This window comes from Anarhichas minor, unplaced genomic scaffold (assembly GCF_050575085.1).
Source record: "Anarhichas minor isolate MPS153535 unplaced genomic scaffold, ASM5057508v1 ptg000011l, whole genome shotgun sequence".
NCBI lineage: Eukaryota > Metazoa > Chordata > Actinopteri > Perciformes > Anarhichadidae > Anarhichas > Anarhichas minor.
The window spans coordinates 555,398-569,485 of record NW_027466457.1 but is presented as its reverse complement, the minus strand read 5'-3'; the positions used below and the strand labels follow the sequence as shown (position 1 = coordinate 569,485).

The 14,088-nt window shown below is 42.7% G+C and overlaps 2 protein-coding genes and 1 long non-coding RNA gene across 3 annotated transcripts; 1 reads left to right on the top strand and 2 right to left on the bottom strand.

The window, feature by feature from the left end:
• Positions 1-703: 703 nt before the first annotated feature.
• Positions 704-3,848, bottom strand: LOC142947293 (uncharacterized). The gene is made up of 2 exons (XM_076088776.1): positions 3,403-3,848; positions 704-2,297 (listed from the first exon to the last, which is right to left on the bottom strand). Exons 1-2 carry the CDS (start codon positions 3,593-3,595, stop codon positions 979-981), a joined length of 1,512 nt encoding a protein of 503 aa, XP_075944891.1. The 5' UTR covers positions 3,596-3,848; the 3' UTR covers positions 704-978.
• Positions 3,849-4,357: 509 nt separating this feature from the next.
• LOC142947301 (uncharacterized) lies at positions 4,358-5,581 on the top strand. Its single transcript, XR_012953347.1, has 3 exons — positions 4,358-4,542; positions 4,624-5,320; positions 5,528-5,581. It is a non-coding gene; the product is annotated as an uncharacterized LOC142947301 (long non-coding RNA).
• On the bottom strand, positions 5,444-8,231 carry LOC142947297 (protein C19orf12 homolog). Its single transcript, XM_076088783.1, has 3 exons — positions 8,026-8,231; positions 6,960-7,120; positions 5,444-6,815 (listed from the first exon to the last, which is right to left on the bottom strand). The coding sequence occupies exons 1-3, from the start codon at positions 8,085-8,087 to the stop codon at positions 6,610-6,612; spliced, it is 429 nt and encodes a 142-aa protein (XP_075944898.1). The 5' UTR covers positions 8,088-8,231; the 3' UTR covers positions 5,444-6,609.
• Between the last annotated feature and the right edge of the window lie 5,857 nt (positions 8,232-14,088).

Sequence of the window (14,088 nt, the reverse complement as noted above, 5' to 3'; positions counted from 1 at the left end):
TGATTGAGCTATTGTCTTTTCCCTCGTAAAAAAAAGTGAGTTTTTCTTTGATTGATCTGCATCACTTGCAAGACTTGATGTCTTTTGATTCACTGACATTTTATTTATTGTTTTAATCTCTATAGATTTCTTTCATTCCGCACTATTTTTAGTATTTTCCAAACAGCATTATGTAACACAATGTATGAGGGCCGGGTGTGATCAGGTCCAACCCCTTTGCTGCCGCACCAATCCTGATATATTGTGTTGGAGCTGTGTGATAAAGTCAAAGGTGGGGCCTGTTTCATGGTTACCTAAAGTTGAGCTGTTAAAAGTGCTCATACACAACAAGAGGCCTGGGGAGCACAATGATTAGGATAAGATGATGGTACGATCAAGAAAAGCCACCGGCAATCTAAAAAAGTATCGACAAGTCGTAAACAGATTCAGGAATGTGTCGGCCTGTTAAACAACTGGAAGGAACTATAGATCGAGATAAGGATGTTGTTGGTTTGTGACTCCAGAGAATGTGTAGATTGCTTTTCTAAGGACCTTTTTTATGAGTTTGTGTCAGACAAGATGACAATTTTATACCAGTAATGGCAGCAGCAAAGAGTGCAAACTGCCAAGTAAGATAAAGAACTATTGAGTCACACTCCAGTCACTGATGGATTTAATCCTGATGAACAAAGTGTGCTATGTAAAACTGTATGAAACAGTGAAATACACAAACCTTTTTCTTTTTATTGATGAAATCATTTAAATACAATATACTGTGCACAGATGCAGGTAAAACCATCGTCTTAAACTTACATTACCATCAAATCAATTATCAATATAATCATCAAAACTATTTCAAACTGTACAGTTGGCGCTCATTCAGTGCATTTTTGTATTGAAATCAGTGTAGTTGAACCGCAGTTAATCATGTGTAACTTCAGAGGTGACTCGTGCTGAAAGCTTTTATCACAAACGGAAACTTTACTGCAACCAGAACAGCTAAAGGGGATTGTTTCCTGTGTGGGTTTTCATGTGTACCTTTAGATCTCTGTTGCGCTCAAATCTATTACCGCAAACTGAGCAGCTGAAAGGTTTTTCTCCTGTGTGGGTTCTCATGTGCAACTGTAAATTTGAACGATTGTTAAAAGGTTTCTTACAGACTGAGCAGCTGAAAGGTTTTTCTCCTGTGTGGGTTCTCATGTGTATCTGTAATTTTGAACGATCGTTAAAAGATTTCTTACAGACTGAGCAGCTGAAAGGTTTTTCACCTGTGTGGGTGCTCATGTGTACATTTAAATGTGAACGCTGGTAAAATGATTTCTTACAGACTGAGCAGCTGAAAGGTTTTTCTCCTGTGTGGGTTCTCATGTGTATCTGTAAATTTGAAAACTGCTTAAATGATTTCTTACAGACTGAGCAGCTGAAAGGTTTTTCTCCTGTGTGGGTTCTCATGTGTATCTGTAAAGTTGAAAACTGCTTAAAAGATTTCTTACAGACTGAGCAGCTGAAAGGTTTTTCTCCTGTGTGGGTTCTCATGTGTATCTGTAATTTTGAAGGATGGTTAAAAGATTTCTTACAGACTGAGCAGCTGAAAGGTTTCTCTCCTGTGTGGGTTCTCATGTGTACATTTAAATTTGAACAATTGTTAAAAGATTTCTTACAGACTGAGCAGCTGAAAGGTTTTTCACCTGTGTGGGTTCTCATGTGTACATTTAAATGTGAACGCTGGTAAAATGATTTCTTACAGACTGAGCAGCTGAAAAGTTTTTCTCTTGTGTGGGTTCTCATGTGTATCTTCAGTTTGTGTCTCTTGCCAAATGTTTTCTCACACTTAGAGCATCTAAAAAGTTTCTCACCATCGCTACATCTTGAATCACTGACTTCATCAGGTTTCACATAGTTTAAACCTGACTGAGGTACTCTGGTCTTCTTGCAATCACCACTGCCATCAGTATCAGAAGAGTCTCCAGTCTTCTCATCAGTATCTGGTTCTGGATGTCTATCTGGATCCAAGTTCCTGTCTGGTTCTGGTCCTCCACAGTCTTCATCAGCTTCTGTTTCCATCTGTTCAGTTTGTCTTTGATGAAGCTGTGAGGACTGAGCTTCCTCTTCATCATCTTCACTCTTCACAGGAGTGAATGAGAACTTGACATCAGCCTCCTCCAGACCTTGAAGCTGCTCTCCTTCCTGACTGGTGCAGAGTTCCTCCTGTTCTTCTTTAATGTGTGAGGGCTCTGGGTCCTCCTGGTCCAGACTGGAGCTCCACTCCTGCTGCTCAGAGGGAACCTCTTCTTTAACCAACAACAGCTGCTGGACGTCTGCAGGAAAACAGTAAACACACACAGAGGTGTTACAAAGAAATATTAGAATTGAGCAAATAGTCTCCTGGACATACACTTCCAGAGTATCAATAGAACCAGATAATACAATAATGTAATCAACTTATGTGACCATGAACATATGAACCATTTTAAGCTGCCAAATCCATGTGGTGTTATCAAAGAGAACAAACTTGTACTTTAAGTTGAAATATTTCCTGTCATCTAGAAGCTGAGAGAACTAATCAGCATACCTGCAAACTCATAAGAGGTGAAAAAGGGGACAAGCACCCGAGGGGGGTGTTCCCCGGGATAATTTTATTTTAAATATGGTCTTTAAAATGTATCATTCTGGTGTACTCTGAGAAGAAAATTAAATGATAAGACATTTACTTTAAGCAAAAAAACGAATTTATTATTTAGTTATTAATCAGTATTTCAGCTCTAGTTGAACAGCTGGCTAGTTAGCTTTTTTTTTACATCAATATTATTCTTATTATTAACCTTTATTTAGACAAAATCCATTGAGCTAAAGTTTTAGTCATATAAAAACAAAGATAGCAAGAGTAGCGAGAACCATCGCCTATACAAAATGAAGTGATTACTTTCCATTGTACCCTGTTACTGTATGGCTTAATATTAACTTCCACTGTTACTGTAAAACCGTTAGTATTGTGGCCCATCTTCTATTTACAATTAATATGCATTCAATCCAGTTCAATTATTGAAATTATGAAGGTACAGGCTCCTTAACACTCTCTCTCATTACTTCAGGGCCTTTGTGGGACTGTTGGGACCGGAAGTACACTTGCTGTGGTCATTACAGTGAACAGTGTCTGGCAGTGTGATGAGAGGGCACGTGAGCCCTTGTTGCTGTACTTCATTTCATTGGAGCAGAGGCTGCAGTTAGCATACCCTGCCTTATCAATGTATTTAAAAAACTGTGACAGCAGTTCGCCGAAAAGCGACACGTTTGCAGGTATTAAATCAGGAGAAGAGGAAAACGACAAATTACAACAGAGTCTCACTCCAAACTACATTAAAATGTATCAGCCGGAGCATGAACAGTGTTTGAGAACTGAGAGAAGAAATAAAGTGAACCCACGTGCTCTTTGTATCCGGACTTCCGGGTTGAAAACAGCGTCCAGAAGTTCCCGTTGTCGCTTGTTCTCCTCTTTTGAACGAGCGAGTTCCTCCTCGTACTCTGCTATCGTTCTTTCAAACAGACCAAATATCTCTTCATCAGCCGCAGTTAGTCGCTGGTTGACTAAAGATCTCAGCATTTCTAGTTTAGACATTTTCACTAAACCACAGAAAGTTTTCCTCCAGACGAACTCCGTTAAAAACACCGTTTACTCTCATTAAACTCTGACTAGCGCTGTGTTGGTCACTTCCGTCCCCGTCCGTCTGTTTCCAGGTAGCATGCTAAGCTAACTTCAATAGCTTTATAGGCTACCATGAGATGAGTCCTCTTCGTCTTCCTCTCCTCTTTCTTCTTCTTCTCCTTCTTCTTCTTCTTCTTTCACTTTAATGGCGGACTACAAACCAACGTTTAAGGCGCCACCTACTGGACCGGAGTGTGTAATATCATGACTTTATGACAGTTATCATTTAAACACAATAATAATGTTATTGATAAATAAAATAAAAAAATTAAAATAAACTTCATATAGAAGTTATATTCTGGATATTGAACCCGATCCATTCAAAATATTAAATAAAGCCCTTTTAAGCTGAACTTGTTTGTCCCCTGTCTCTAACGGTCCTTTGATGCTCCACTCCCTTCCTGTATCTACCACTCTGTTCTTCAGTCTCTCTTTCCACCCTGAACTTCCTCCACTCTATCAGCACATGTTCAACAGTTTCTTTACAGTTGCATATCTCACATTTATCCCACTCTGTCTTTTTCATGATGTGTATAACGTGTCATTGAGTCCTGTATGTCCGAACCTTAATCTACTGAAAGTAACATCTTCTTTTCTACTTTTACTTCCATCACTTCTCACTCTGACTGACGTCTGAATTTTGTTGTAATTTCTACCCTCATTGTCATTATTCCAAATTTCCTGCCAAGATGTAATAATTCCGTGCTGTATTACTGATTTTGCTTCTGACCTCCCAAAACAAATTTCTAAAATATTATTTTTGTTTGACGCTTTTTTCTCAAGTTTATCTGCAACCTCATTTCCCTCTATTCCAACATGAGCCGGTGCCCAACAGAGATGTACATCTATTCCTAAATGTTGTGAGTTCAGTAATGACATATAAACTTCAGTTAAAAGATCCTCTCGTACTGTTTGACCGGATTGTATACTTTGTATTGCAGCTGCAGAATGTGAACACATAACTACTTTCATTGGTTTGACCTCCTCCACCCACTGAAGACTGATGATTACTGCTGTCAGGTCGGCTGTGTACACTGATAACCTGTTTGAAGTGCTTTTAACAATTCCTTTGTTGAATTCTGGAATGTATATGCCCACTCCTACATGATTATTATCTGAGTGTTTAGATCCACCTGTAATAATATTTATATAATTAGAATAGCTTTTATTCAGTAAATCTTGAACCAAGTATCCGATGTTTACATTCCTCTCAGTCCATTCTCTTCTCTTTTCTAATATCTCTAGATTTACCTTGGGTTGTGGAAATATCCATGGAGCAATGTTGCTACTAATAATTGCTGGACTATGTTGTATGGTATCTAATTTGAACTGTTTCACTTTCCTGTTAACGTCCCATCCAAAGCTTTTACCAGAGAATGTCGAGTCTCAACCATTGTACAGGACAGTCGATGCTGTATTTCCATTAAGTCCACCCTGAATACTAATCCAGTGTGATAATGCTAATTTAGTTCTCCTCACATGTAATGGTAGTTCCCTGGATTCCACCAGCAATGCATTAATGGGTGTGGTTTTGACTCGGGAGATGAGTCAGAGGAAAAACATCCAGAAAAAAAGGTGAACAGATAAAAGTCCATTCAGACAGGTTCTACGAGGAACATCCGGTTCCGCTGCAACTTGGTGGGTAACAAAATAAAAGCCCATAAACTAATAAAATAGTATATCATTAGTCCTATCTTCAGTTACCTTCCATCTGGTCCATATGTAACAGTTGTGGGTCATGGAACGAGACGACTCAAGTGATTGTTTTCCAACATTTATTTATTGAAGACAAAATATCACCAATGAATTGCCTTCTGACCGTTTTCTGCCCCTCTGCTCCCTCAGCAACATGTGATTTAATTCCTTTTCTTCAAATACACACTGACCAATCAGAGCTCGGTACGTGGACCGTTAATGAATATTACATAATCACACAGTTTAAACTGACAAATGCAAAAAAAGACAGCTGGTAATAAATCTCAGACTGTGTGAATTTGTAAATTAACAGATTCATGACATCACTGCTTCATTTAGAGCACGATAGATCTGACTATAAGTACATGTGTGTATTATGGTAAATTAATGTGTTGCAGATGTGTTCTTGTATGACAATATTTTAGCCTTATTCTTTCAGCTGTAGCCTTAGTGGTGCGAAACAGACTTGGGAGTAAATAGAAAAGAAATGTGTAAATATTCTTTCATCACACATTCACTGACGTGTGTCGGCTTCTTGAGTCGTGTCTTACAGTCTCCGGCTACTTTAATGTTTGGTGTGGGTGATTTTAAGTTATGGAAGGAAACTTCCTTACTGCTTAGAATTATATTTATATATATTTTTATTTATTTGCCCAAAAGTCCGTTTGACATCGCTGGGGTCTCAGCTGAAAGAATAAGAATAAATCAAAGTAAAAAATTAACGTGAATACACGTGTTATTATAGTCAGATCTATCGCGTTATAGATGAAGCAGTGATATTATAAATCGGTTAATTTACAGAATGACACAGTTAGTGATTTCTTGCCAGCTGTCCTTCCTGCATTTGTCAGTTTAAACTGCGTTACTTTCAGCCTGAATTATGTTCATGTTCTTGATGTTGGTCTCAAAGTGCACCAGACTGATGCATTTAACTTTAAAATGTACAACATTTTCTTCCAGGTGAGCGTGCCCCCGGCCCCCTCTAGAAAACCAACACTAATTAGAAAATAAAAACTCAATTAGTCTACTGGATCAAGCTAAAGACAGTACCAAATCTGAGCGTGGACTCAATGAGCGATGCTCTCAAATTGAAAGAACACGCTCTTCATCTGATGAGTGTACTTCCCATAATAAATTAATCCAGGTATACAGCTGTTTTCACAATAACCGTATAACCTGTAACCAAGTCTGTGATGGCGTCTGTGCAAATTTACAATATGTGATTTCACATTTCACAGCTGCTGCTTCAGGGTGGCGTTGCCCATCACTAGAGCAGTTAGCTGAGCCAAATCTGTCCACTGAATGTCTCCCAGCACGGCCAGAAGACTACCATAAAGCTTCTGCTGCTGCTGAGGACTGAGCTCCATTATGATCTGAGGCAGCGGTTTGAACTGTCCACTGGTCAGCCAGCAGCCCAGAAGGCGTCCGACAGCACCGCCTACATGGGTAAGAGGGTTTCAAACATGTGGAATTATGATTGCACACACACAAACACACAAACACACACACACACACACACACACACACACACACACACACACACGAGTGGGAGAAACTGTTGCATGCATTTATTCCCACTTACCGACTGTGATACCAAGAGGTCCCCCGACTAACCCTCCAGCGAAGGCCAGACCGCCCGCTGCTGCTGCTCCCTTCCCTGAGCCTTTCACTGTGGTCTGGATTTGCTGATTGGCAGATAACTCACAACACAGCTTCATGACATCATCAAGTCGATGGCACATACTGTGGATCAGATTTATACATTTAAAGAGACATGACAGAAATTATAACTGAAAGACACTCAGCAATCAATAAGCATAGTATAAGAAAGCAGGAAAATACTGTCAGTTTGTTCAAATACAATATTAACTCAGCTATTCACAAATCAACAATGTACAATATACTATAATATCACATCAGACACTGACACACATTGTCCTGCATATATTGAATAGTGTGACACACAGTGCTTTTCTAATGCAATCATCTTCAGATACCAGTGTGATAGCTCTGATTGCGTCAGAAAGCATCATAAGCCAAAGGTTGACATCTGTAGCGCCAATCAACAAAATAAAAGCCCTCCGGTAAAGCGTGTCGTAGTAACCACAGTAAACATTAACTGTTCGTGCCTTTTAAAAACTGTACCCTGTACATATTTATGCTGAGCTTTCACAGGCCAATACAGGTGAAAGGTCTTCTTGTGTTACATAATACGTGTATTACTGGTTATTGTGCAGAAGAAAAAAAACTCATCTACAGATAGTTATGATTATTCTATTATTATTATTGTACTGCTCTCCTTGTGTGTGTGTAACTTGGTACACAATTCAGCAGTAAGCCAAACTCCATCCAAATGAATACGGGAGTCAGGATGTAGCTTCCAAGCTCCAGATGCTTTATTGTGCAGCATCGACGTACACGAATTAAATAAGAGTAAAACTAAAACAAACAGAAGGACACAATGAGCAATATGCATATGAATTACACACTACAAATTTAACTTTATGCATCTCCTACGCTTCTGTAGCAGTCAAACGTATAGTGTAACAACAACTGGCTACGGATACAAAATTAACCTTTACAAATATACTTAAGACGAAAGTATTACTAAAATACTATTCTGTGGTCTGTGCTAAACAAATACTTACAGACTATGCTTTCGAAGGTGTAAACACATGATGGATGGCAGTGGATGATTTTCTGAGACCATCTACCTAAAACTACCGCATGTGGCGAACTTCCTGTTCCATGTCAGAGTGCATGTCAAAATAAATGCAAATTAACAACACAACCTAAAGGGCCCAGGAGGGGGCGCCAATTCCCCAGTCCTGAGGGCAGAACACTCCCCGCTTGGTATCTGTAAAGATGCCATATATAGGTACTAAACAGGATAACAATAGAAAAGTCTCAGTCCTACTTCTTCAGAAGAAGAATAATCTCAGACACAGGTCTGAGGAATGTCTTGCTTGATCCCTGCTTGGTCACTTTGAGTTCTACCTTGCGGACTCTTCCATCATCACTGGGAAAGGTGCTCGTAACAAGTGCCATAGGCCAGTCATTACGGGGTGATTTGCTGTCCTTCAGTAGAACAATGTCACCCTTTTCGACGTTTGGGCATGACTCTAGCCATTTGCGACGAACTTGCAATGTCTGCAGATATTCTTGCTTCCAGCGAGTCCAAAACGGGTTGGGTAAGCTTTGGACTTGACGCCACTGTTGTTTGTAGACATCCTTCTCTGTGAACTTTCCAGGTAGAGGTGGTACACTCTGCTTCTGAGTCAGGAGCATTGATGGAGTAAGTATGAGAGGTGAGTCTGGATCTGCAGAGACCGGTACTAGAGGCCTTGAGTTGATAATCCCCGTCACTTCCGCCATAAGAGTGCACAGAACCTCATGAGACAGGTTGAAGGAGTCTGTACGCATAAGCATAGAATCCAAGATTCTGCGTGCCACTCCAATCAGGCGCTCCCATGCGCCACCCATATGTGAAGAGTGCGGAGGGTTAAAGTCCCATGTGCATCCTTGACTGTTGACGTACATCTGCACCTTTGACTCGCCCATTACTTTTTGGAATCCAAGTTCATTGCAGGCACCAACAAAATTTGTTCCGCAGTCGGAATGCATCTGTTTGGAGGGGCTGCGAATGGCAAAGAACCTTCTGAGAGCATGAATACAGGATGAAGCATCCATAGACTCAATCACTTCTATGTGGACAGCACGAGTACTCAAGCAAGTGAAGAGCACTGCCCAATGCTTATTGAGGATTATTCCTCCTCTAGTGCGCCTTGCAGTGACAGTCCAAGGGCCGAAAACATCCAGGCCTGTGTAGGTAAAAGGTGCTGAAGTGCTTAGCCGTTCTTCTGGCAGGTCTGCCATCTTCTGCCTCTCCATTTTACCTCGAAGCTTCCGGCAAATTACACATCCATGGAGAATGCTGCTTATGCATCTTTTGCCACCTATCAGCCATATGCCGGCAGCTCGAATGGCTCCCTCTGTGAAAGTACGCCCTTGGTGCTCAACTTGCTCGTGATGATGTCGTATGATCAATGTGGAAACATGATGCTTACCAAGCAAAATGATTGGGTTTTTCTCTCGGTTGCTCAGGTCTGCCAGCTTCAGTCTGCCACCAACTCTGAGCAGGCCGTCCTCATCTATGAGTGGATTTAGCTTTGCCAGTGGGCTATTCTTGTTGACGTTACCTCCCTTTGAAAGTGTGGTGAATTCTTCAGCAAAAGTGGCTTTCTGCACTGAGAGGATTATTGTGTTCATTGCTTTAGACAGCTCACCGACAGTGTAAGGTTTTGAACATTGATGCCATCGACTGCATTCTGCAGGGGCTTGGGTCGCACGATGGAAAGAGTGAGCTATGTGGATGAGCATTGCAATTGTTCTTTTCAAAGAGTTCCAGCATGAGAATCTCTCAAATCTTTCAGGGGTGAGTGGCTTGTCTTTAGTGTTAGTGGCACAGCTCGACACTGATGGTCGGATCTCTCTATCCAAGTTGAGGTCAATGAGCTCAAAGGCGGCTTGCTGTTCACTGTGGGTTTTGTGTGGTTCATACAAGAATGCCGGTCCTGTGAACCAGTTGGTGTTGACAAGCTGAGAGGCTGCAACAGACCTTGAAGCATGATCAGCAGGATTATGCTCTGTAGGTACGTACTTCCACTGCTCTGGCTGTGTAGATCGTCGGATTCTCTGAACTCGGTTGTGGACATACACATAGAACCGTTTTGCTTCATTATGTATGTATCCAAGTACCACCTTACTGTCACAATAGAAGGTGACTGCATCAAGCTGCAAGTCGATTTCCTGAACAATAAGCTCCGCCATTTCCACGGCTAGTACTGCCGCACAAAGCTCTAATCTAGGAATGGTGGGCTCACTTGGTGGTGCCAGTCTTGCCTTTCCTAGAATGAAACCAATGTTAATCTGACCATCTTCATCCATCGTTTTGAGGTATGCTACCGCACCTATAGCTTTGGTCGAGGCGTCTGAGAAGATGCAGATTTCTTTTTGTTTGGCTTTTGAGGGGGAGTGGATTGTGTAAACTCGAGGGATATGAAGCTGATGAAGTTCTTGCAGTGAATCCCTCCATGCCTCCCACACACTGCATTTCTCTTGTGGGAGTGGAGCATCCCAGTCACTTACTTCCATTGACAGATCTCTGAGTAGGAACTTTCCTTGAATGGTGACAGGAGCGACAAATCCAAGAGGATCGAAGAGGCTATTTATTACAGACAGAACTCCACGCCGTGTAAATGGTTTGTTGCTGAGAGATGTCTGGAAAGTGATTGTGTCAGTAGCAACTTCCCAGCTTAAACCAAGGCTGCGCTGTGTGGGAATGGTTTCTCCTCCCAAGTCGAGGTCTTTGATGTCCACTGCATGATCTTCTGCTGGAAACGCTGTCAGGACATCCATGCTGTTGGATGTAATCTTATGCAACCTCAAGTTTGACTCGGCGAGCGAGGCTTGTGTCCTCTTCAGCAGGCTAATTGCTTCCTTTTCAGTTGGCAAAGAAATTAGTCCGTCATCGACATAGAACTCGCGTTCTACGTAGCGTCTGGTGTCTGGACCATGTTGCTCTTCTCCCTTCACAGCAGCTCTTCTGAGGCCGTAAGTGGCTACAGCTGGTGAGGGGCTGTTGCCGAATACATGGACCCTCATACGGTACTCTACCACATCCTTGCTCGGGTCATTGTCACGATACCAGAGAAATCGCAGGTAGTCCCGATGATCCTCTCTCACAACGAAACAATGGAACATCTGTTGAATGTCTGCAGTCACTGCCACGCGTTCCTTCCTGAAGCGAATCAGGACCCCCAAGAGACTGTTATTCAGGTCTGGTCCAGTGAGCAGGACGTTGTTCAGAGAGATGCCATTGTATTGTGCACTGGAGTCAAAAACCACTCTGATCTGGTCGGGCTTTCTGGGGTGATAGACTCCAAAGGTAGGTAAATACCAGCACTCTTTTCCCTTGTACAGTGGAGGTGCCGGCTCGGCATGGTTGTTGTCGAATACCCTCTGCATGAAGGCAAAATACTGGTCTTTCATTTTCGGTTTTCGGTCTAGGGTGCGCCGTAGAGAACAGAGGCGGCTGACGGCTTGCCCCCGATTGCCTGGCAGAAGTGGCCTTGGAGACTTGAAGGGGAGAGGCGCGACCCAGCTGTTTGAGTCATCCTGAAAAACCTCTCTGCCCATTGCTTTTAAGAAGTATTCATCCTCAAAGGAATGTGCACGTTTGTCATCGTCCATAGTTCTCCTGAAGACAGCGTGGCCAAGGGAGTCTTCCTCTGTTCTATTATTCCAGAGACCTTGAGAGTGACCATGTGGTGAGCTGGAACTGAACTTATCTTTGAAATGGATGTGACTTGTACATGGCTTAAACAGTGAAGGTCTTCCATTTTCTAAGATATTTATCTTAAAGCTGTGAACAGTGGGATTATGAACGTTTCCTAAACACACATCACCAACTAAGACCCACCCTAGGTCCAGCTTCTGAGCAAAGGGTGTATTGCCGGGGCCGTTGATCTGCTGTCTCACTTTATGGGCTCTAAGAACGTCTCTGCCCAGCAAAAGGAGGATGTGGGCTTTATGATCTAGAGCTGGGATCACGGCAGCAAGACTCTTGAGGTGCAGGTGATGTAGAGCAGCCTCAGGTGTTGGGATCTCTTCTCGATTGTCTGGGATGTCATTGCATTCGATCAGTGTCGGCAGTGTAAGGCTGATTCCACCGTTCAGTGCTTCAATCTGATAGCCGGTTGCTTTTCTACCTGAACTCTCTTTCGTACCAGCACATGTCTTCAAAGTGTAGGGTAGTGCATCCCATTGGATATCAAACAGATCAAAAAACTCCGATCTGGCTAAGGACCTGTTGCTCTGATCATCGAGCATAGCATACATTTTGAAAGCATTCTCAGGGCGTCCGTCGGGATACACTTTGACGAGGCATATCTTAGAACAGGACTTTGCCGTAAAGTTGTTGCCACAAACCTCAGTACATAGAGAGTTCACAGCAGGTGTTGATGAAGTACGCTCTTCTTCCTCCTCTCTGCCGTGTTCTGTTTCGCTCTCCCCGCCATCTTCTGATGGGGAGCGTAAGGTCCTGGTAGCCCACGGAGGTGGTCCAGGATGTAGAGCTGTATGATGACGTTCACTGTTGCACTCGTCACACTTTAATGTGGTTTTGCAGTTTCGAGCGAGATGCGAAGATGATGAGCAGCACTTGAAGCAGATCCCCTGCTCCTTCAGGTAGGCTTTCCGTTCTTCGATGGTTTTCAGTCTGAAGCCACGGCAGTTCCTCAGTGGGTGGGGCTTGTTATGGATCGGGCAGTGTTTAGCTACATCTTCTTTAAATACTGTCTCGTTCTGAGCTGCAACAGGGGAGACGTTAGTCTTATGCACTGACACTGGAGTTTTAAAGTTAATGTGCTTTAAGAATGTTTTCTCTCTTTGAGGGGAGCTGTTGCTAGGGAGTGCAAAGCTGGGGTCATTTCTGATTTTGGCTTCTTGACAGATGAAATGGGTGAAGAAAGAAAAAGGGGGATAAGAGACATGATGCTCCTCCTTAAACTTTGATCCTTGCGAAATCCATTTCTCCTGTAACCCGTATGGCAGCTTTTCCACAATGGGTCCGACGCCACGGGCGGTGTCCAGGTATGTCAAGCCTGGTAGATAACCATCTTCCTTTGCTGCAAGTAGCTCCATTAAAAGATCCCCTAATTCTCTTAATTTGTAGTATTCTTTACTTGATATCTTAGGAAAGCTGTCAAGCTTCTTAAAAAGGGCACTTTCTATGACCTCTGGGGAGCTGTAACATTCTTCGAGTCTGTCCCAGGCCTTTTTGAGAGCTTCTTCTGGTTTGCTTATATGAACTGCCCTCAAACGCCGGACATGTTCGGAGGACTCCTTGCCAAGCCATTTCAACAGCAAGTCCAACTCTTCACTAGCAGTAAGATCCAAGTCTCTTATTGTGTTGAGGAAAGATGACCTCCATGCTCTATAAGTTTCTGGGCGGTCATCAAAGTGTGACAGACTGGTGCTCACAAGCTCTTTGCGTGCCAGATACTTTGCCATGTCCATCGTAACAGAGGACTCTGGGTGGTGTACAGGTGAACCACCTGCAGACTGAGGTGCATTATAATTTGGCTGTTGATGCAAAACATCACTGACTGGTCTTTGCAGTAATTGCTCTTTTGTAGATTGACCAGGATTTCTATTGTGTTGCTGGAACAATGAGTGGGGCTTCTGTGAGATCTGGCGTTGGGCACGTGAGGAGGTACAGGCATCAACGACAACATACAGGTTGTCCTCTTCCTTGAAAGCATTCTTAGACTGTTCAGAAGGAAGCCAAGTGGGATTATTTGGTTGTTGTTCATGTGGCAAGTTTAAGAATGACTCAGACTGATGGCTAAAATGACTGGCTTGGTCCCTGATGTAATCACTCACACGTTGATGTGTGCCTTTTACTATTGCTGTGTGGCTTTTTCTGCTACGAAGCTCATCACCCTCAAACTCTTCAGCTGACTCCAATACCTCTGCCTGGGCAATAGCAGCTGCAGCCTCCTTTTCAAGATGCAGGGCTTCCAGATTAGCCTCTAGTCTAGCTTTGTCAACTTTCATGGCGATTTCCCTCTCTGAAAATGTAGCCCGTGCTCGCGCAGCCTCTGCTCTCGCTCTTGCTTGTGCTGCTGCAGCACCAACAGATGATCTAG

Bases quoted from the DNA above. Each gene is read 5' to 3' on its own strand.
- LOC142947293 (XM_076088776.1), bottom strand. From the start codon at position 3,595: ATGTCTAAACTAGAAATGCTGAGATCTTTAGTCAACCAGCGACTAACT. The intron at 2,298-3,402 runs GTGGGTTCACTT...GTTTTCCTGCAG, and splicing joins AGTCCGGATACAAAGAGCAC to ACGTCCAGCAGCTGTTGTTG.
- LOC142947297 (XM_076088783.1), bottom strand. From the start codon at position 8,087: ATGGTCTCAGAAAATCATCCACTGCCATCCATCATGTGTTTACACCTT. The intron at 7,121-8,025 runs GTAAGTATTTGT...TCTGATCCACAG, and splicing joins CACCTTCGAAAGCATAGTCT to TATGTGCCATCGACTTGATG. The intron at 6,816-6,959 runs GTAAGTGGGAAT...TTACCCATGTAG, and splicing joins ACCTCTTGGTATCACAGTCG to GCGGTGCTGTCGGACGCCTT.